At 32.4% G+C, this 22,293-nt stretch overlaps 1 protein-coding gene across 1 annotated transcript; it reads left to right on the top strand.

Annotated features, from left to right (window-relative positions):
- Positions 1-221: 221 nt before the first annotated feature.
- On the top strand, positions 222-18,719 carry LOC143072173 (uncharacterized). The gene is made up of 8 exons (XM_076246996.1): positions 222-817; positions 5,915-6,043; positions 6,872-7,026; positions 7,840-8,679; positions 9,068-9,878; positions 12,269-12,942; positions 13,469-13,805; positions 16,486-18,719. Exons 1-8 carry the CDS (start codon positions 514-516, stop codon positions 17,673-17,675), a joined length of 4,440 nt encoding a protein of 1,479 aa, XP_076103111.1. The 5' UTR covers positions 222-513; the 3' UTR covers positions 17,676-18,719.
- The last annotated feature ends 3,574 nt before the right edge of the window (positions 18,720-22,293 follow it).

Below are 22,293 nucleotides of genomic sequence, written 5' to 3'. Positions count from 1 at the left end.
GGTTTGAACATTACTTGTTGAAAGTTGAAATTACTTCATCAGACAGGTTAACAATTGAAGAATTTAAACTGGACATTATAGAAATTATCTTAAATAACTAACTCCATAAAAGACGTAAGCAGGTATTTAAATCAAGGATTGGTGACAATTTTTTACGCTCCAGCAGCTCTGTCTAAATACACAAAATATGACAACAATAAATATGATACCTGAATATAGAAATTAATCAGACCTTGACGCGAACGAATAGGAAAAGAAAATAAGTTAATTGCTACCCAGAAGATGATATGTCTTGTGTTTTTATATTTATATGAGGCTGTCAAACGATGAAGTATATGACAAGTCGGACATTGAAGGACGTCAGTAACATATATGAGCGATGTCAACAAAATATATTCACGAAATAAAACCGATTTAAAATGGATCACATCCGTGTTAAGTTTATATAGTTGGACTAACTACTGACTGATTTCTGACACGAACACACAGCCCTTAGATGTTTTATTATTTACCATGAATCGGTGGTGTGTCTTTACAGCAATATGTATTGGAATTATATTTCACGGTATAAAAACGACAGAAACCACAAATTGTGACAAAACATTGTTTAATGGGTACTGTCGGGATCGAACAATCAGTGCTGAAGGAGATATCAATATCGCTATCCCTGTCAGTATACACGAGTCCAGAGATGGTCAACGTTGTGGTGACATCTCTGTTTCTGGGTTCCAGTCTGCGATTGCTATGGAGTGGATTATTAAAATATTGAATGGGAACGATTCCGGAAGAAGTTCTTTTATTCCGGGCCTAACATTAGGTAAATATAACATTTGTATTCACATCATTTCCGCCTTAAGACATAAACAATTGTTTAACATTTGTACCTTATAAATTATTTGAGTCATGAGAAATTTGGCAAAAGTGCATCCTATGTTTTTACAGTGAGAATATAAAAGTTAGATTTGGATAGAAATTATTTTTCAATTTTGAGGTTATATACAGATATGTTTAACTTGTGTATAATAGCATGAAAACTATTTATAAGTACCATTGCAGACCAATGCAACCCTACTCGAAAAGCACTTAGTAGGGCGGTACTTTATAAGAATCGAAGATATATGAAGAGACAGCAACCCTTCGGGATAAAAACGAATCATGTCTAGAGATTAATAGATAGCGATTATACAATAACGTAAGCTTAAAATCGGCTAGAGTCTAGAAAAGAAGTTGATTTAATAAAAGTAAACAAACTCAAGATATGCAATCATCAACAATTTCCCCAAAAGGACTAACAACTCATGATGATATGAAAACTAACAATTAGTAAGGTCCTCGCCGTGAACGGGCACACGACCGTCAACAATCTTTTATTTTTATGTCTTAACCCTCTACATTTGTTTCTACACAAGGACTATAAAACAGATCGTCAAACTTTTATTATTGAATGAATATTGTTTGTTGTATGTTTTAATAATCATAATTATATTCTATTGGTTGTATCTGTTACTTGTATAATTGATTGATAGGCTTATAATGAGCCCTTTAATATATTAGTATTAGTATTGCGTATTGCACAGACATGTCGTTGTCAGAATCGTCTACAAGCACCTGATACGAAAGGGTAAGACAAAGGACTATTTCTGGCGTAGGAGACCGATCATTTAACCCACAGAAAGCATTACGTAGGAGGCAATTATTCATTTAATTACTCAAGATAGAGGCACATGTTACACCAATGCATTTGACAATTTTTCACCTATATTATTTATTAGGAGTTCCCTTAATTACTTGTCAACGCCAAGGATGTAACATAATGTGTCTATGGCTAAAGTGGTAGCTTTTCTTTTTATAGTTTTGGCACATAATGAACACTTTAGATTTGTTCTGTAAAGGCCCGTTATCTTACTTGTAAAAGAGTTGAAGACACTATTGTATTCAACTACCGTCATTATTTTCTGTAACTGGTTTTGTATGCTCTCTTAAAACAAAAACCGGACTTTATCTATATAAATACAAAGTTCTTACTAGTGCTTCTGTAGTTGTTACATTAAATACAAATGATGAATTTTGTGTGCAAATGTCAAGTTAACAACTGTATGCTATATTTTAAATTGAAGGCTGCTACGCCATCAGACCGACCTCAACAACGGTTTTGTGTTTTCATCTTATGCCTTATTTGTTTGAACAACTGACAATTCTTTATTGTCGAGTTGAAAAACATCTTTATTTTTTTTTATATCTATTTAAAGACTTCCTATCTTATCTGAATCTTATTGTTTGGTATCTTGTTATATAACGATGAGTAAAAAATCCCCATACGAGTTTATGTCTGAGTAAACACGCTCTGATTTCGTTGAGAGATAAAATTGAGAAAGGAAATGGGGAATGTGTCAAAGCGACAACAACCCGACCATAGAACAGACAACAGCCGAAGGCCACCAATGGGTCTTCAATGTAGCGAGAAACTCCCACACCCGGAGGCGTCCTTCAGCTGGCCCCTTAAAAATATGTATACTAATACAGTGATAATGGACGTCATACTAAACTCCGAATTATACACAAGAAACTAAAATTAAAAATCATACAAGACTTACCAAGGCCAGAGGCTCCTGCATGACTTGGGACAGGCGCAAAATTGCGACGGGGTTAAACAGGTTTATGAGATCTCAACCCTCCCCTATTCCTCTAGCCAATGTAGAAAAGTACAATACGCACATTAAAATTCAGTTCAAGAGAAGATGTAACAAAAGAAAATAAATAAAATGAGCATAATACATAAATAACAACAGACTACTAGCAGTTAACTGATATGCCAGCTCCAGACCTCAATTAAACTGGTTGAAATATTATGTCTTCATCATATGAATATCAGGCACAATCCCTCCCGTTAGGGATTTGGTATCATACTATCATAAAATATATGAGAAGAACATACCCCGTGTCATGCTAACAACTGGTTTTTTTTTCAATAAATGTGTTTAGTTCCGATGCAAAGACCCTATAAGTGAATTAATATTAAATCCAAAATATGCAATCTTTAATGACCTGACAACAGTATTGTAACTATATCCCTTCTTAATAAGTCTGTTTTAAGGCTTTGTAAGCTTTTGGGGTGAATACTGACATTTTTGTGCTTTGTAAAGAATATTACCATAAAAGATTGGATGTGAAATACCTGAACGTATAAGATGTCTGCATGTTGAGTTAAATTTACGAATTATTTCCTTATACCGATGATAAAATTTAGTAAATGTTTGACTAGTTTGTGATATCGAAAACCCTGGTGTAATAATTTTTCAGTAATACATAAATTTCTCTTGCTGAAATCTAATACGGTGTTACATACACGAGCGAATCGTACAAGTTGAGATATATAAACACCATAATATGGTGACAAGGGAACGTCACCATCTAAGAATGGATAATTAAAGATAGGAAATGAAAAATGATCTCTTTTATCATAAATTTTTGTTTTAAGTTTCCCGTAACCTTAATGATGTAGATATCAAGATCGAGGAAAGGGAAGTGGTCATTGTTAGTATTAGCTTATTTAAAGTAAGTTCAACAGGATAAATTTCTTTAGTATAACATACTGAAGTCGTGATTATTGAGAGCCAATATATCATCCAAATATCTAAAAGTATTGTTAATTTTTTGTATCAAATGTTGTTTTGGTGGGTCTTTGCTAATTTATTTTCTTATAATGTTTGAAATATATGTTAGATACGATAAGATATTTTAATTAACAAACCATGGTGCCCATAATTTGAGCAATACATTTGAAATGATTATTTCACAATACAGCAAAGAAAATGTTAGTGCATTCTTTTTAAAATACATATATATCACTTATTTGAGTTTGAAGGTTTGTTTCTGCAATGTGTTATGTTGTTTGTCTTCAAGACTAGTCAGGTTGATATAAGCAAACACCATTGCCAAAATGGTCACGAATGTGGTTCCATATAGTGCAATGTTGGTCTCACGATAGTGAACACATTCAGGTTAAAAGATTGATTGTAGAGCAAATGCATCAGATTACCTATTTTTACTGAGTAGCAACATTAAAGGAGCACCTGTATATTGATTATATATCAGTAATGTTCCAGAATTGACTTTACTATCATAGATTTCCAAGATAGAAGGTTAATACCTGCATAAAAGCTTTAAAATAAGGGTTCCAAATTACAAAGTTAAGTTCAGTTTCACATGTGGTGGTAACAATTTCGTCCTCTTTTACTCGATTAAAACATCAATAGATGCAAACTGATACCGTTTTCTTTAATTGCAATAAGTAAGTGAATATGTAATGAGAACTTTCTATGAGATGATGAGAATCCAATCTCGTTACAAAGTAGTAACAACTATAAAGTACTTTTATAGTGAGAAACAATTTAGTTGCGTGTCCCTTTCGTAGCCACTGATAATATTTGAACAACATCTGGTTGTCGTTCATTTGGTTAGCTTGTTTTTTTTTATGTCGATTAATTATGCTGAAGAAAAATTCAAATGCCTTGTAAATTTGAATTAGATTTTAGAATTTTGTTAAACACTTTACGAGCGATAAAATACAGGACATTTCTTAATCTTGAATAATTATTCTTTTATTTCACCAATAAACTTAGTTTTATATAAAAGAAGAGTTTAGTTTCTTTCACAACATTTTTTTATATCGAGTTTCTTTCATAAGCATCTAGAAAATGTATATTAAATACCTAACGATATAATGGCCAGTAATAATAAGATATCTCTTTTCAGTATAGGGTTATAAATCGTAATGTAAAACGTCCTCATTCACCGGCTTAAATATAGTTTTTTACCACTGAATAACTGTGCATTCTTGCAGGGTAGTACGTTCGATGGTGAGGTAAAACTGTGTAATCATTTAAAAACAAAATATTTTTATGGTAGCAATTTACTTTAAACTAAGTACCCATCTCATTTTCATTACATAGTATAAACTCTTGCAATTTACTCTTACGTAAAACTGGGTAAAGCTTTTTAAAACTTGCACATATCTCATATGTTTGCGCATGCATATAGGGGTAAATCCAGCAGAATATTATGAAAATCACGAGGATTATAATCTGCGGCAGCATAATTCATTATTGTAATATTTAAATAGTATGCTGTTAATTTGATGTGATTTGAATTTTTATTATGTACTTAGTTTCAGTGTTGTATTTTATTTGTAAAAAAGTACTTTTGCTATAAACTGAAGTGTTTATTTATTGCATGACTTTTTGTTTGATTTTTAAAACAGTACAAAATGAATGTACCTATTGTAAAAATATTTTGAATAACATCTCGCCGTGTTATAACCTTTTTGTGCAAACAACATGCTATGCGGTATGGTTTTTGCTCATTATTGAAGGGCGAACGGTATATCCTTGCTTAAAACTAAGTTATTGTGTTTCTGGCTGATAGTTGTATCATTGACAATCATACCAAATATAGACAATGTTCCAGCCAAACAAGATTGCTCTATGGATTTTTATGTAAGAGATATTTGGCACTTTGGGAGAGTTTACCTGACCTTGATCTTATTTTAAAGGTTTAGAATATAATATTAAAGTTCTAATGTTAAGGGAAGAATTTCAGTAACTAATCTATATCAGGTATTTAGAATCACTGTTAGAATGAGTCTGAGTGAATGAACCTAACGTTGAACTCGTTTGCATGGTTCAATGCTTGAAGTTTTTTTATATACAGATGTTCTCAGACCTTGATATCAAATACCATTTTCAGTTATGACTTATTAAGCTCGGGGAATTTTAAATGCGTGCACATTTTTTTCTAAAGTTCATCAATATATTAGATAATCAATGAAACTTGTGTACTTGTCAAGGGTAATGTCGTCATATCTTCCTATTTTAATATATTGTTTATTTCTAAATTTAGGTATTTTATGTTGCAGGATATACTATATTTGACGACTGTGGGCTTCCGTCCAGAACATCATCTTTTTTAACAGGTATATTCCACAAAGACAGTTATAGCAACTTACAAGAATGCGTGGCATCTGACAATATATCCATTTATACAGGTAAGATAGTTCACATAATTCAATTGAAACCGTATAACTTTAAATATGTCGGTTTGTCATCGTGTTTATTAACCCCGACACGAAAGATTGACTAGGGTTTAGAAATAAGTATGTCACTAGATTTTCCCAATCTGCCAGTAAAACAGTATGCAGAGGGTGTTTGTTTAGCTGTGTGGGATAGATAAATACGTAGTCAAGTCCCGACTAGAAAGGGAATTTCAAACAGATGCCTTGTGAATATTTACAGCTGAACAGTATGTAGGTGGTCTGCTGATAGGTTAAATATCTGGCTCTGTATTATCTAACGTGTCCTGGTTGAATATTTGAACCTATCTAACGTATGGATCCCGATTGATAATCGAACTCTCCTCCTTATTCTACCTTTGAGTTTTTGCCATGTTGCTATCGTCCTAAAAAAAGTTAAACTCACCAGTGTCATTCTACAATAAAATAACGTTCTTATATAGTAAGTCTGGAATTGGCATTTGTATATTCTGTATTAAAGTAGATATATTGCAAAATTTCCTACATTCTAATTTGACGCCGCGGACCAAGGACGGGTTGAAAGACTTTTGCAAAGTCTTTTTAAATTATAATTTGCCAACCAGTTCAGTTAACATTCAAAATTGTTTTGTCTACTGTATAGTATAAATTATTTGAATAAAAAGAGATAAGGGTGAGCGTCAGTGATATATTAAGAGCAAACGACAACTGAAAAATATAATTTTTCTACTATGTGCTTTTTCGATAGTGATTGTCATTTTTCACGGAAAGTTTGCTTACGAAATAACATTATCAAAATAATGATTTGAACTTGTAACTTTTCAGGAATTGTGGCAATGACATCGCCAGATTCTTCGTCAAAGGCATTAGAATTTAACCGTCCAGAGGTTCCAGTTATAAGTGTTGACTACCATGATGTAAAATATGAGAAAACGCCTGGTGCATTCTTTGGTGTAGAAAGCATAGAAACTGAAATAAAGGTACACAAATATAAGCCATAACTTCAAATCTTTATTACTTTTCTCTTCCAATCCAGTGCAATACATTATAAGATGTGCATCTTTCACATTTACTAAACTTTTATGCATATTTCTAAATCCTTTTTTTTTATATAATTTTCTTCTTGATGCTGTGCGCAAACAGTCAAGCAATTTCTGAGTTGTTATTGAGTTGAAGCAGTAATCATACCAGACTGCCACTTAGAATACCATTTTGAGACCTCTCAGTATATTTTTGTTTATATGTGCCAAGGTTTTATCCCAACAATTCTTAATACGGTATAATATCTTGTTTGATAAGAAATAGGCTCATATTTGAATTTGCCAAAATATACGAATATACTATATATATAGTAATGTAGCGAAAAGAAAAACTCGGAGATGAATAGAAACGGACAATAGTTAATAATTTCTGTGTCATTTGGTCTCGTGTGGTGAGTTGTCTCATTGGTAATCATACCACATCTTCTTTTTTATATGGACAAAGATGATTAGAAATTTACTTTCAAGTTATCCCATAGGAAAGCTGTATGAAAGGTTTTCAATAAATATAATAAAAGGAGTAAAAACGTATTATTTACATCATCATTTAAGAGATATAGATTAAAATTTTTAAAAAATGTCTGCATCTACTTATTTGCTTCCACCTATGCTCTCTTAACCAGTATATATTTTAAATTGCCATTGCCATTAATGCTTACATTCTCTCCATATCTTTCTGCGTCTACCTATTTGCTTCCACATATACTTTGTAAACCTGTCTTTACACATTTAACATACGAGTATATATTGCAGGTTATTCTTGAATTTATAAATCGTAAAAACTGGAATTTCATTGGAGTAGTTTACACAGAAGATTCAGTTGGGATGCAATACCTCGATTCACTTCTGAAACAATCATCAGGCATGGATATATGTTATCTTCAACTTCCGGTAAATTCTGGAAATGTCAGTTATGTTGTTAATAATTTAATCATTACAGAACAAAATAACTATGCTGCAAACGAAACGTTTGGTGTCTTGTATTTAGGATCAGTAAAAGAGTGTATTCTGTTTTTACAAGAAATAAAATCATCACCACACAGTATAGCTTCAAAATTAATGGTGCTGTTAGCGTCCTCTGTTGGAACAGGTAACCACCTATATGAGGCTACCAGACCACTAACAAACGATATTTTTTTAATTTCACCTCATCAAATTATGCTACAGAATTTTACAAGACATTTTCAAGATGTGATCGAAAACAGTACATATCAACACCTGGAACCATGGTTATCAGAATACAAACAACATATATGTTTCCTGCTTCAGAAACCAGACTGTGGAGCCAATGATATCATCGCTTATTACAGACAGGAGTCGCAAGTGGACAAAAGTGTTGTCAGTTTAATTTCCATTGCCAATGCATTGTTTAATATGCAAAAACAATTCTGTAATGGAATAACGGGACTGTGTAATGATATGATTCAAAACCTGAATCAAATATCATCATATATGCATGTATCGAACGATTCGCTGCAACCGATTTCGTCCTTTTACCATATTGATGATACTGTTGGATTCGGTACGAACATATTGTCTTTAGGAAAGTCCGTCTATGATATTTTTAATCTGACAAAAAGCAATGAAAGCCTGGTAAGTATGTTGGGTTTTTTTAATCTTATGTTTAAAATGTCACATTTTGTATATTTCAAACAAAAAAAACAGGCTAATGCCACTACAAGGCAGCACTCGCACCCGAAAAGTGGAAAGGGGTTGATAGAATTTGCAACAACTTGTTTCCCAATCCACTGTAAATAGATATGTATAAACTAAACTTTAATTCTGTATTCAAGAGAACAAAAATGTTAATACTGAATTCTTTATGTATTGATATAAATTGTCTTACTAGATCTAACACTTTGAATTACATTACACACATTTAATATAAGTCACCGTTAACACAATAAGCATGTTGGAATTGTATGAAACAAATCAAATCAAACATAAGGAACTAACTGTAAATAATTACCAATATTTTCAGGTAGGCAGTTTTTCGAACGGGGTACTTAATCTGGACTCTAATGCACGTATTCCGGAATCTATTTGCAAAGAAAAGTGCTCAAGATGTATTGAAAATGAAGAACTACAGTTTGGTTACATACCAGGAGATGTACTTATTCTGGGTCTTTTTTCTATACATCAAGATGCTTATGAAACATCGAATGACGAAAGCAAGTTATTTAAATGTGGCAGTTATAGAACTGGATCCACTGCAATCATTACTGTGTCTGCATTCCTTGAAAGTGTGAAATCATTGCGAGATCCCAGTAAAACAGGATTAAATTTTGGTGCTATAGCTTTAGATGACTGTTATAACGAACTCAACATAAGTGCTCTTATTATCGAGTTGTTTACCGGAAAGCGTATCTTGCGCGACCCAAAAAGCAAGGCGCACATAGATTTTTCAAAAGTGGTGGCTGTAGTTGGAGCACTTTCCAGTCGCGTGACACAACGAATAGCTGACCTCATGAGCTCACTCCATATTCCTATGGTGTCGTATGGCGCTTCAGCTACAACTCTGGACAATAGGGTTCGATACCCATATTTTCTGAGAACTGTCCCCAGTGACTCTCTACAAATTGAAGGAATGATTAAGTTAATCTCGAAACTAAATGTTAAATATACCGGAGCTTTATATATCGATGACGCCTATGGTGCTAGTGGGATAGAAGGTGTAAATGAACTTGCACGGTCCAATGGTATATGTATTTATAAACCGTACAGCATTGCTGAGGACACTAGTACTATTAAAATGAAACAAATTCTGAATGATAATCGTTACATTGGAGGTGGTGAGTACAATGCTTAGAATTTTTGTATGAATAAAATACACGAGGGTAGCAAAAAGTGCAGATATAAATAAGGCTTAAAAAATAGAGAATAATGGGCAAAACAAATCAAAATTCTAAAATAAAGAAATGAGGAACCCCCTTTCAAACTCTCGTATATTAATTATGATGAAACGTCAATAATGCATTAAACCAAGTTGTGAACAAATACTATAAATTACTGATAACTGACGGACTTACTACGAATTCATATATAGACAACATAATTTTTTTTATATTATACCGACTAATTAATAACGAACATTAGACAAGAACATAAATGCGGGTATGACTTTTGGAGGAAATCGCCCCTTCTATCTTATAAATTAGTTTCAATGTGTGAAGTTTCAGATTTATGTGTATTTTCAAAAAATGCACAGATTAAAGGGATCCTTTGAACATAGTTTATTGTACCGATATTACCCTTTAAGCATGTCATTGAGAATCAGTTCTAATAAACTCGACCTACAAGTTTTTTTTCTCCACAAACAAGGAATCTAATTACCTTCTTTATTCTTTTAAAATTTTTGGCCCTGGTATCTACTTTTTAAAGTTATTATTTAGTCAATTATTTTTCATTCTTTATATATCCAATATAAAAAAAGAAGATGTGGTATGATTGCCAATGAGACAACTGTCCACAAGAGACCAAATGACACAGAAATTAACAACTATAGGCCACCGTACGGCCTTCAACAATGAGCAAAGCCCATACCGTAATGTCAGCCATAAAAGTGTAAAACAATTTAAACGAGAAAACTAAAGGCATTATCTATGTACAAAAAATGAACGAAAAAGAAATATGTAACACATAAACAAACGACAACCACCGAATTACAGGCTCCTGACTTGGGATATATAGGCAGATACATACATAATGTGGCAGGGTTAAAAATGTTAGCGGGATCCCAACCATCCCCCTAACCTGGGACAGTGGTGTAACAGTACAACATAAGAACGAACTATAAAAATCAGTTGAAAAATGATTAACTCGTCAGATGGACAAAAATAAGCACTCTTTTTTTTGTCAAATCTTTATATTTTTGGGGTCTATATTTGTCTATTCTTAATTGATGTCCCATCTATTATTTACTATTCTGAAAGCACCATCCAGACCTCATATATATATCTATCACTTATGCTTATTGGAACTGTGTAAAACACTCAGTCCAATCGGTTTCACGTGTCTTTTAATGAAAAAAATGGGGGTGTGGGGTAGTTTACCGGAATTATTTTGTTTAATTCAAACCACTATTTTTATAGTGGAAATTTTCATTCGTTTTAATTAAATCCGTCAAATATAATACTTACAATTGAATGTTGCTCGAGGCAGATGTTTACAAGTGTCATCATTTATCTTTTCTTGTGTTCATTGAGGTATATTCTTGTGACGTTATTTTAAAATTAACCTTGTTTTATCCGGAACAAATTTTTAATATTCTCAATTGTAGGCGTATTGTGATGTAACAGTGTTGTTTAACCCAAAATAAACCATTAAATTAAGCTTCTGAGGTTAAATGCACCAATATGCCAAGAGTATATTCTGTTGAGATTGTCGAATTGAATTATTGACGGCTTTTTAACTATTACCAAACAGATTCCTACCAGTACGCATTAGCATTTTTTAAATTGTCTGTTTTAATGAACTGTTTCCCTTGGGACACAGTTACATTGAATACGAAGCAACCGGGAAAGGCTTATTTCTATGTTTTATCTAATATTTCTCTCTGCATTTGTACTTCTCGTAGCGCGGATAGCATGGGCTTTGACCTATCCGTCCGTCACTCATTTTCGGTAAAAAAAAAAGTTTTAAAAAAGACAAGACAAACAGCAATATACAAATCACAACATAGAAAACTAAAGATTAAGAAACATGAATCCCCCAAAAAACCAGGCGTGATCTCAGGTGCTACAGAATGGTAAACAAATCTTGCTCCACACTCTAGTACATTAATACTTTCTGCGATATTTCGCAAACAAGATATGTTTAGCAGATAAGTTTTCTGTAGAAGAAACACGCGTCTGGCATACCAATTCATTATCTTTGTATTTTCAATGTTTTTTTACTATTATGGTAAGAAAATCTTAACCTTACTTATTAACTTAAGAAAGTTCGTTGACTTATGGTACTGTCTAATTGAATATATGATCGAATTCTCTCTTCGATCAAATAGTACACAACAGAGTTTTATATAGTGTAGCATGCACATTTTCGAAATATAATTGAAGGCAATTGAAAGATGAGAAAAATTCGTCCATTCTTCCTTATTGTGTATTATGTTGATGTTCTTATTTTTTACAATTATATGAAATCAAAAATACATGAAAAAATAATCTTCTTTTTTTAATTTCAGTAAATGTAATTGTCATGTTTTCCATAGACACCATTATACAAAATATCCTTGGCGACAAAGTGCTATCAGACGACAAAGATCTCAATATGTCGTCATACGCGCCAATATTCGTGTCTAGTGAAGGATGGGGTACACACCCTAATTTGGCCAACAAAGAATCATTAGGTTCTTTAGTCTTTACAACTGACAGTAACAGGCAAGTCACAGGATCATTTAAAGATTACCTTAATTCTCTGAAAGTTTCGACTGAAACTGAAAATCCATGGCTCTACAGGTTTTTGGAGGAACATTTTAAGTGTTATATGCCAAAGTCATTTGAAAAACGTCCAGAGTGGACCAGCCGTTGTAATGTAAATGCAAAACTCAATGAAGATGTCATTAAGAGTCTAGTGTCTGACCAACGTAATATACACACCGAGATAGCAGTTTATGCCATTGGTCTTGCTTATAAATCGTTTAATGGAAAATCAGTTTGCCGCACTTCTGGAAATTGCTTTAAACGGAATAAAGAAAATGCTTCAAACTGGACTGAAGCCATTCGAAGTATAACGATTCCTTTATCAGATCGGACTAATTTTAGACCATTCAAACCAGATGGCAATGGAAACTTAGGTTTTACCATTCATAATATACAAAAGAATTCCAGTTCCAGTTCCGGTTTTTCATATGTAAAGGTAAACATGAATTATAAGGATTCAAATAAACAAATTCTCGTTGTTAAATTATTCTAAATCGTTCGCAACACAAAATTTCAATTAAGAAAGCAATATTTCCAGACAATACAATTTAAATATTTGGTTCGTTTCAATTGTCTCAAACTTTTATGAAAATTATCAATCAAAAGTAGTTTATCAATGCATGTGTATTACTAGTATTATCCGAACGGCTTTTCTTGATTTACCTTAATCAGGTCCGCTCAAATCAAAATATTTGAAAGACATTAGTCTGCTCTTTGTCGAAATATATAATGATGTCTTTTACGTGGAAGAGATATTGCTCTCCATAGTATTTCAGAATATGAGCGATATTGTATATAAAGTTTTCCTGGAAACTTCCTATTATTATTCATCAATTTGCAGACTAGATAACGTTTACTAAAATTAATCTATTTCTGACATTTTTCCTTATAGCGTACCTTGAAAATCTCGTACGACTCTGGTAATACGAATCTAATGTCAAATTTTTAAACTCGTTTTATAGGTCGGATCATACGACGGAACTCTTTTACTACAAACGCAAGATTTGAAATTCTATAACCATCTAGGACAAGAAAGAACATTAAATCCAATATCCTGTCCAACAAGTAAATGTCCAGAAGCATGTATCACGACCACGTTTCCTGCAGAAACATCAACAGAATCTGCAGTTTCTAATGTAGAAACGCCAACTGATATTATAGCTATTGTGCTCGGGGCTGTAGCAGGCATTTTATTCCTGATTGTTATAATGTTGACAATTCTCGTTTTCAAAGCTTTAAGGACAAACAACACTGCAATGGACGATAAAACCAAAGAACTACAGATGGATCACTTGTCAGGTATATTTTTTATTTCTTTATAATAGACTTAGTATGAGAGAGGTTTGGTCCGAATTACGGAGGAAAAAAACCCGAATTCCAGTAAAAAGTAATGTGTCTGTGCCCGCATCACAATATAATTACAAACCGAAGTTCTGCCAATTAAACTGGATATTCCAGAATTCCGACTGATCAAACGGCTAAAAATTCAGACTAACCGAACAAGGTCATTCCGCCTCTCTACTATTAGTTCTGATCGAGCTGATAAGTTTATTCAGACGACAAAAAGTTTAAGAAACTTTGACCATTGAGACTACTTTTTTAGATGTCCTGTATTGATAGTCGACGGATTATGTTTGTATTGGTTAAAATAAAAAAATACGTAAATGTATGATTATTTAAAAGCCTATTGTATATATATCCATCGAAAACAAGGAACATTTTAAAATTTAAGGGTATTAAGAAATTTGCAAAATAAATGTTATGAATCAAAAATCAATTTAGGAAACATTAGACCAATTAGCTTAAGAAAAATGTTCCATTATTATATCCAGAAATTGAAATTAAAGAAACAACAGACACAGATTCCTGTGCCTCATTAAAGACGTATACCTTGAATTTGACAAACGCGGTCATCTAAATATCAGAATTTATGACAAACGAGACGATTTTAATTTTGAAATTATCAAGTTCCCCTACCTTAGCATGCTTAGTAGCAATATACCAACATCACCTGTTTTTTGGATATATACTTCTCAACTCATTCTGTATTCAAGAGCTTGAAGCCTCCACTCAGACTTTGTAAAAGCCACCGAAAGCAGAAAGCTGATGAACCAGAGTTATGTCAAAGAACGTAATTCAGTATAGTCCTTTTTCTAAAAAAAGGTTATAATAAATACACGTGATGGTCTTGGTGTATAGATTCTAGGTACTGACGTTGTTTGTCATCTTAATAACGTGAAACGGTGTTCTTTTGGTGACCTTTCTTTGATTTGTTCTTGTAAATTATTACTTTTTAGTCTTTTTTTGGTAATATCGATTTGACATTCCTCGATACATCCCGTCATTGTGTAGTGCTATGATAATCGTAAAAGTTTTGTATTCTTGTCTTTCGGTTTTGCTAAGGTGCTTTGACTATATGTCTTTTTATTTTCTTTGTTGACATATTTGTTTGTTGTTATAGTGGTTAATATTATAACACAATGTTGACCGCCGTATCCCTAATTTAGCCATTTTTATCTATTATGTTTGATTACTTTGTTCACACATTGTTGTCAATATAATGGAATGTCATGCAATTATCATACAAGTGAGACGTTTAGCTAGCTATTAACCAGGTGTTATATATCATTCTCTACATATGAAAAACCCTGCACCAAGTCCGAATATGACAGTTGTTATCCATTCATTAGAAATGTTTTGAGCTTTTAATTTTGCCATTTGATTATGGACTTTCCGTTTTGAACTGTCATCGTAGTTCGACGTTTTTTGTTGCTTTTCTACTTTTCTTAATAAAGTAGGTATACTCATTTTAAAATACAGTTCATTACTTTGGGCATATAGTGTTAACATTGAAATGTCTTTAATTGTAGATATTTATCTTATTTGTAATAAGTAAGTAAAAAACAAATAGTTGTTTATAATGTTCATTTATCTAAAAATAAAATGAGGAAGTATATTATTGATATTGCATCAGAATGAAATGTCGACAGGCTGACATGCATTTACAGTAGTAAGATGGAGGAAATATCTGTATAGTTGTACTATCTAAGATATATATACATGTAATATGATCATTTTAGATTAACTATTTATTCATTTTCATAAGCATCCTTATTTCAATTTATTTACATATCCAACTTATATAATATACGTATAGTGTATTTGTAACTGTATTCGAGCATATTACAATGTTACAATGATAGGAGTTTTATTATTCGTGTGTTTCTCTGTCCTATATGTTCCCCCATTTATTTATATTGTAGTCCTGTCATGTAATGTTATCATTTTAATGATATATTTTAACATTGCCATAAACGCGGGAAGTTTGGCATGCCACAAAATCAGGTTTAACCCACCATTTTTCTTAAAATGTCCTGTACCAAGTCGGGAGAATGCTCATTGTTAAATTATAGTTCGTTTCAGTGTGTGTTACGTTTTAATGTTGTGTTTCTGTTGTGTCGTAGTTATCCTCTTATTTTTGATGCGTTGCCCTCAGTTTTAGTTTGTAACCCGGATTTGTTTGTTTTTTTTCGATTTATGAATTTCGATTAGCGGTATACTACTGTTGCCTTTGTTTATCCCTTTACCTACTTTTTTGGAATAATGATCGTTTTGACGTTTCTCAATTAACCTTCAATTTGCACAATTAATGACTTACTGATAGTTATATACTAAGGATATTTTGTTGTAATAGTGGCATTTGCAACATTTGAAAGACAAAAGTCGTGTGGTCAAAAACATTTCTCGCATACTTTAAATATACCAGCATGCGTTACTGAAACTATATTCATGCATGTATACACAAAAATAGTCATACTGCTTAATTTAAAAACAAATTAGAATATGCAAACCATCGTTTGATGTGCACGCTATCGGTCAATATTTTGAAAAGTCTAACACACACACAAATCGGAAACATTAAGTTAAGAAACCAAGCTTGCAGCTTTCAGTAAATATTTCTGTAACATTTATATTATAGTTCCAATTCACCATAGAAGTAATAGAAGCTTGAATGGTATATACAATGAACCATATTCCCAGCATAGCAGTGTAAGTGATCTTAGAAGAGTACATCACAATAAAGGATTCCACAGTGATAATGAATCGGCTGGGCATCCTCCGCCATCTACTTCAAGCGGCATAGTTGCTGGATCAAGTTCTGATTCCGCCGGAAGTCATATAGTTTATTCTGATATGGCTCAGGCTGTTCCAAGACCTAACGAAGGTATTAACTATTTGTCACCGGAATCTTCTGATGTTTCAAACCAATCATTAAAAGAGTTAACTAAGCGTGTTTTGCAACCGCAAAGCAATCAAGGAATTAAAAAGCCGGAACCACACACTGATTCAAGTATGACTTATCTTTCGTCGAATGAACTTTTATTGGAGGACGAAGAAGAATCGAATGTAAATAATATTGATAGTGCTTACGACTTTGGAGATCCCGAAAAATTAGGGTTCGCACCTATCCCTCCAGGTTTAGATCCAACTGATAAAGAAAATATTGCTCCTCCTGCTTATTCTATGAGTGGATACAATCAAGGAACACGACGGCCGCAAACATTACCGGGCATTAGTCCTCTTCAACTTAGACCACAAGAAATATCAAATACTGCTTACCCAAGTCCGTCAGCGCATCGCAATCTTTATACCAACGATATGTATTTAAAACCTGTGTCTGATGCTTTACCCACCTATCAGCAGCATCTAGAACAAAAACAGCAGTTCCAAAATGGAAGAGCACAACATGTCGAAATGCCAACAAATGTGTCCCCAAGCTGTTACAACAATGTCCGGTTATTTCGACCTAATTCTCAACAGAACAACACAGGCCAACTGCCAGTTTTGTCGCCTTTCACAGAACAAGTATATTTTACAAGTAACAATTCTTTGTCACCGTCATCGAGATTCGGAAGTCCAGGGTCTTCCCTTATTTCTTTATCGCCTGCTCAAAAAGAGGAATTGTTAAGTAGAATTTTACATGAAAATCCAAATTATTTTCACAATCAGTGCAATAAAAACTATAGATCACCAGGGTCGTCCGTTCAATCACCCCAATCAAATAACGCAATGAGTCCAAATGGCATGTTAAAACAAGTTGTTGAACCAGGCTCTGTTGAAATACACGGACCAATAGAAATTGAAGATCGCGAAGAAGTGATGATATAAAAGATATTTTATCTTTGTATAATCTATTATATCAAGGTACGTGTATATCAGGATGAAAAAATATTGTCTGTCAATTTTAATGTAACATAATGTTTAGGAAGTTTTTCTGTGCAAGTGAAATACTTTTTTGTCAAAATATGTTTGAAAAAGAGTTTATTTAAAACATTTGGATTTTCTATTATCTAAGACAATGTAAATTACAGTTTGAAATATTATTGTTGATTACTCAAATCGATTTATATATACATGAATGCAAACATTTATATATATTTTTAATATTGAAGTTCCTAGAGTTAAGTGAATATATAAGATATTATGATTGTTATGCAACTGAGAAACAGCTTATGTAACTATTATTTGTGTTTTAACGTTTCATGTATAACGTGTTTCTGTATATTAAGTATCTATCTAGCCATATGGACATCAAAGAAATCGTTTATACAAGTTTGAAACCTTAAATCAAAAATATTAAAACAGGAAGCTCTTAAGATATGACATTTTTATGCAATCTTTATTTTTTTTTTTCTTACAATGTTTAAGCTTTATGTGTATGTTATCCTTTTAAAAATTAACAAAGACCACAAATTATATGACAGAATAATTTATGACACCGTTGTGTGCTCTCATACTTGCGTCGAAAGTTTTAAAGTCAAATTTTAGATGTGGACATTTCACTAACATGCAAAAATCACAGTCTTTATGTGCTTACTATAGTGATTATAAGATACGGATTGCAAAGACATCGAAAAAAGTGACAAACACATAATTGATAACTACAAGCATTATTTTTTATTATTGCATATGTAGCTAAGAATCTTGGTATATTAACCTAATGCTTTGAAAATCTTGAACAGAATATTGATTTACTATCTTAATAATAGCTCAGAACATTTTAATGACATATTGGTGCTTAGATATTATAGTTAGTTTTTATTCTTTACATTCAATCTTGAGTGTACTTATTTAAAAGAAAATGAGCTATGTTGACATATAATTCAATCATACTATAAAGTTGAGTTTGCTTGTATTGTTAAGTTTTCTGTACTGTAGTAAAAAAAAGTGTTGTTAAACAATTTCATATGTTAATATATATGTTTTATATGTGTAATTTGTTTAGTAATCTCCATTGTTAACCATTGCAGACAAAAATAAATTATAATGCATTTCTATATTTCAAGGAAAATGTGATTTGTTATATTGTACACACAACTATTTTGTTTAACAGTAAGTTACATAGATATAAGAGTGAGTATGAATGCCAATGCGACAACTCTACGTCTACATATGTAAAAAGTAAACCATTATAGGTCAAAATACGGCTAATCAATTGATTTTACAATAGCCTAGGAAAACTGATTTGGAATTTTGGATCCTCTATGCTCTTCAACTTTGTATTGTTTGGCTTTATAACTATTTTGATATGAGCGTCACTGATGAGTCTTATGTAGACGAAACGCGCGTCTGGCGTACTAAATATTAATCCTGGTACTTTTGATAACTATTCGACAGCTTTATTATTTAAATTATCATTATTATATAACAAACCGATCGCGACAACCAACAATTAATTTACTATTTGCTCACATTGCCATTAAAAACCAAAACTACCAGCATTCATGATGCAGGTAAATCCAGATAAACGCTTCGGACATTTTATATGATATTAATATTATATGATAATGATATTTTTAGTTCAAAATATCATTATGAATGTATACTTATACCTATGTCATTGTTTCAAAAATTGTATTTCCAATGATCCATCTTTTATGGATGTAGTTTACTTAACATTCCAGCAGCACCTGCATACGGTGTATATATCTCCCAATTGATACGATATTCCCGTGCTTGCATTTCCTATCATGATTTTCTTGATAGAGGGCTGTTGCTCACAAGGAAGCTATTAAATCAAGAGTTTCAAATGGTGAATTTAAAATTATCTCTTCGTAAATGTTACGGACGCCATCACGAGTTGGTTGACCGTTATGGAATAACCGTTTCACAAATGATATTGAACATGTTCCTTACGTCGTAACTACAATCCCCTTCCCTTTCATAAATGTGACCTACGGAGTTAGACTATTTACCGGATCTGATATCTCATAAGCAACACGATGGGTGTCACATGTGGAGCAGGATCTGCTTACCCTTCCGGGGCACCTGAGATCACCCCAAGTTTTTAGTGGGGGTTCGTGTTGTTTATTCTTTAATTTTGTAAATGATATCAGTCGAATTCAGTCATATAAACAACAAAAACCAGTTCAGATGCCTTTTGCATATAAACATTGCTATGATATCCATTTTACAAAAATATCTACTGAAATACATGTACAAAGTATGTGAAACGATCCTCATTAATGATAGTTATCCCAGAGGAAAGCATTATCCTTAATAAAGTTCTTACTTCACTGAATACAGAAACATCAGTTTTCTTAAGAGAAAAATTGACGAAATAAACTGCTAGATAAAAGAATTAGGTGTTGACAATTCACTTGGAAACTCAACATATACCCCATGACACTTTCCGAGAAGCAATTCTGGATAATCATAGGTTTGTTTTTATAGTATGCTCATTTGGAATGTCAACCAAAGATGAAGAACTAGATATTCTTTCACTGAATTTGATACATGAAATATAGATAAAGGCAACAGTATTATACCATTGTTCGAAAGTCATAAATCGATTGAGAGAAAAAACCGAGTTACAAACTAAAACTGAGGTAAACACATCAAATTGTCCTTCCAAGCAACAATTGTATTTTTAAGTCTTCCTATTGCTCATCGAAACCACTTCTTAAATTATAAACATCATTTTTCAAAGCCAGGCTTAAAAGTTTTTGTTAAACTATTTATTCTAAAGGTAGTGTGAATCAGATGTGGATTCTTACAAATCCAAACATCTTTGAGAGTTTATGAAAGTTGTTGTCCATTCGTTTAATGAGTTTGAATTTTGGAATTTGCCATTAAATTAGGGATTTTCTGTTTTGAATTTTCATAAGAGTTCTGTATTTTGGTTCGTTTACCTTTAAGAGCGTGAATCCGATGTGGATACTAAAAATATCAAAAGATCTTTTAGAGGACATACACTCTATGACATTATCAGATGCTTGGTTTTACCATTGGCAACATATTTGTTGTGTTTGGAGGACGTGTTTTTGATAATGGGTTGCTGGTCAAACGGAAGATACAATGTATTAAGTTCCAAGTGATGAAGTTAAAATCATAGCTTGGTATATATTAAGGACGCCATCACGAGTTGACCGTTGTTTAATATCTGTTTCACAGATGACGACGGATACGTTCCAATTATCGTACTTATAATTCCTTCCCCCTTTTTTCTCGAATGTGATCTACTGAATTAGACTTTGTACTTACACGAGCAACATGGCGTGTTCCAAATGTTGAGCAAGATCTGAATATCGATCTGGAAAACCTAATTGTTCCCTAAATGTTTGCTTTGGTTCACTCTTTCGGTTCTGTAATGTGTTTCTTATGCTGTTGTTTGTCTTTTTTTATTATCATGTCACGTTGTAATACAGTTATGAAAATAGCTCGATATAAACTACAAATATGACAGAGTATTACATAACTCTTTGTTTTACTACCTTAATCAAAAGAAGATAAACTTTACATTAAACGTAGAAGATATGACTATTCTAAGTAAATTTAGAACTTACTACATATCGTTAAACTATTTTGCATCTTTAAATCACAATATTGTTCGACGCAAAATATCCTCTTTAACGTTCCTCGATAAGCCTCGATAACTTGTTGATTTGATTTTGCCATTTGATTAGAGACTTTCCGTTTTGAATTTTCGTCGGAGTTCACTATTTTAGTGATATTTACCTTTTAGATAAAGAACCTTTTTATTTACCTAACCACATGTTGAACCAGCTAACAGAAGAAAAAGGATTATAGATAGTCTATTGCTTTCTGAACAGTTATCATGTGATACTATGACAAAACCGTAATTTGACATTTTATATACATTTAAAAAGTTCACATTGTAAGGAATATATGTACTACATTTCAAGATGATGTCACCTTAAACTACCTTTATTCAACATTCTAATATGACGTGCTTCTTTCGCTTTGTAAACAACACCGTGTGAAAATTCTCGATATAACTATACTTAGCGCAGACTCAGAGATATGTATAATATTGTATGTTACAATATACCTCCCACGTAAATTCACATGTATTTGAACATATCCGCAAACGCCGCTTTGCCTGTTTTATTGTAATATAAATTGTAATAAAACAAAAGACGAAAGAACTTTTATTCTTATTCGGATGCAAAATACAAAGAATTTAAAATATACTGCAACTAGTTGTCTTTATTTCCTAAATATAGTAACACAGCTATATTTTGTGCAATGTCAATTTCATCATGGAACACTTTCTTCACAATCAGGGGTTCATTAAGGGATGAAAAAAACTTGATATTTATCTTATGATTTTAAAAGCTATCAATATACTAATTTAAGTATAAAAACAATATTTAGTCAATGTCACAAAAATATAAACGTTTTTGTAACCAGCAAAGTTCGCATAATATTGTATTAAAATGGAATTCTGAGGTAGGTTCTGTTTTATTTTCTATTCTATTGCATT

The sequence above is a fragment of the Mytilus galloprovincialis genome, chromosome 1 (genome assembly GCF_965363235.1).
Source record: "Mytilus galloprovincialis chromosome 1, xbMytGall1.hap1.1, whole genome shotgun sequence".
NCBI classification, from domain to species: Eukaryota; Metazoa; Mollusca; class Bivalvia; order Mytilida; family Mytilidae; genus Mytilus; species Mytilus galloprovincialis.
Note: the sequence above shows the minus strand (reverse complement) of the source record. Positions and strands in the feature narration are given on the sequence as shown.

What these genes read in the sequence shown, in the direction of transcription:
- LOC143072173 (XM_076246996.1), top strand. Translation starts at nt 514, where the DNA reads ATGAATCGGTGGTGTGTCTTTACAGCAATATGTATTGGAATTATATTT. An exon ending in CAATATATCCATTTATACAG is followed by an intron (nt 6,044 to 6,871) that starts GTAAGATAGTTC and finishes GTAACTTTTCAG; the next exon opens with GAATTGTGGCAATGACATCG. An exon ending in GCATAGAAACTGAAATAAAG is followed by an intron (nt 7,027 to 7,839) that starts GTACACAAATAT and finishes TATATATTGCAG; the next exon opens with GTTATTCTTGAATTTATAAA.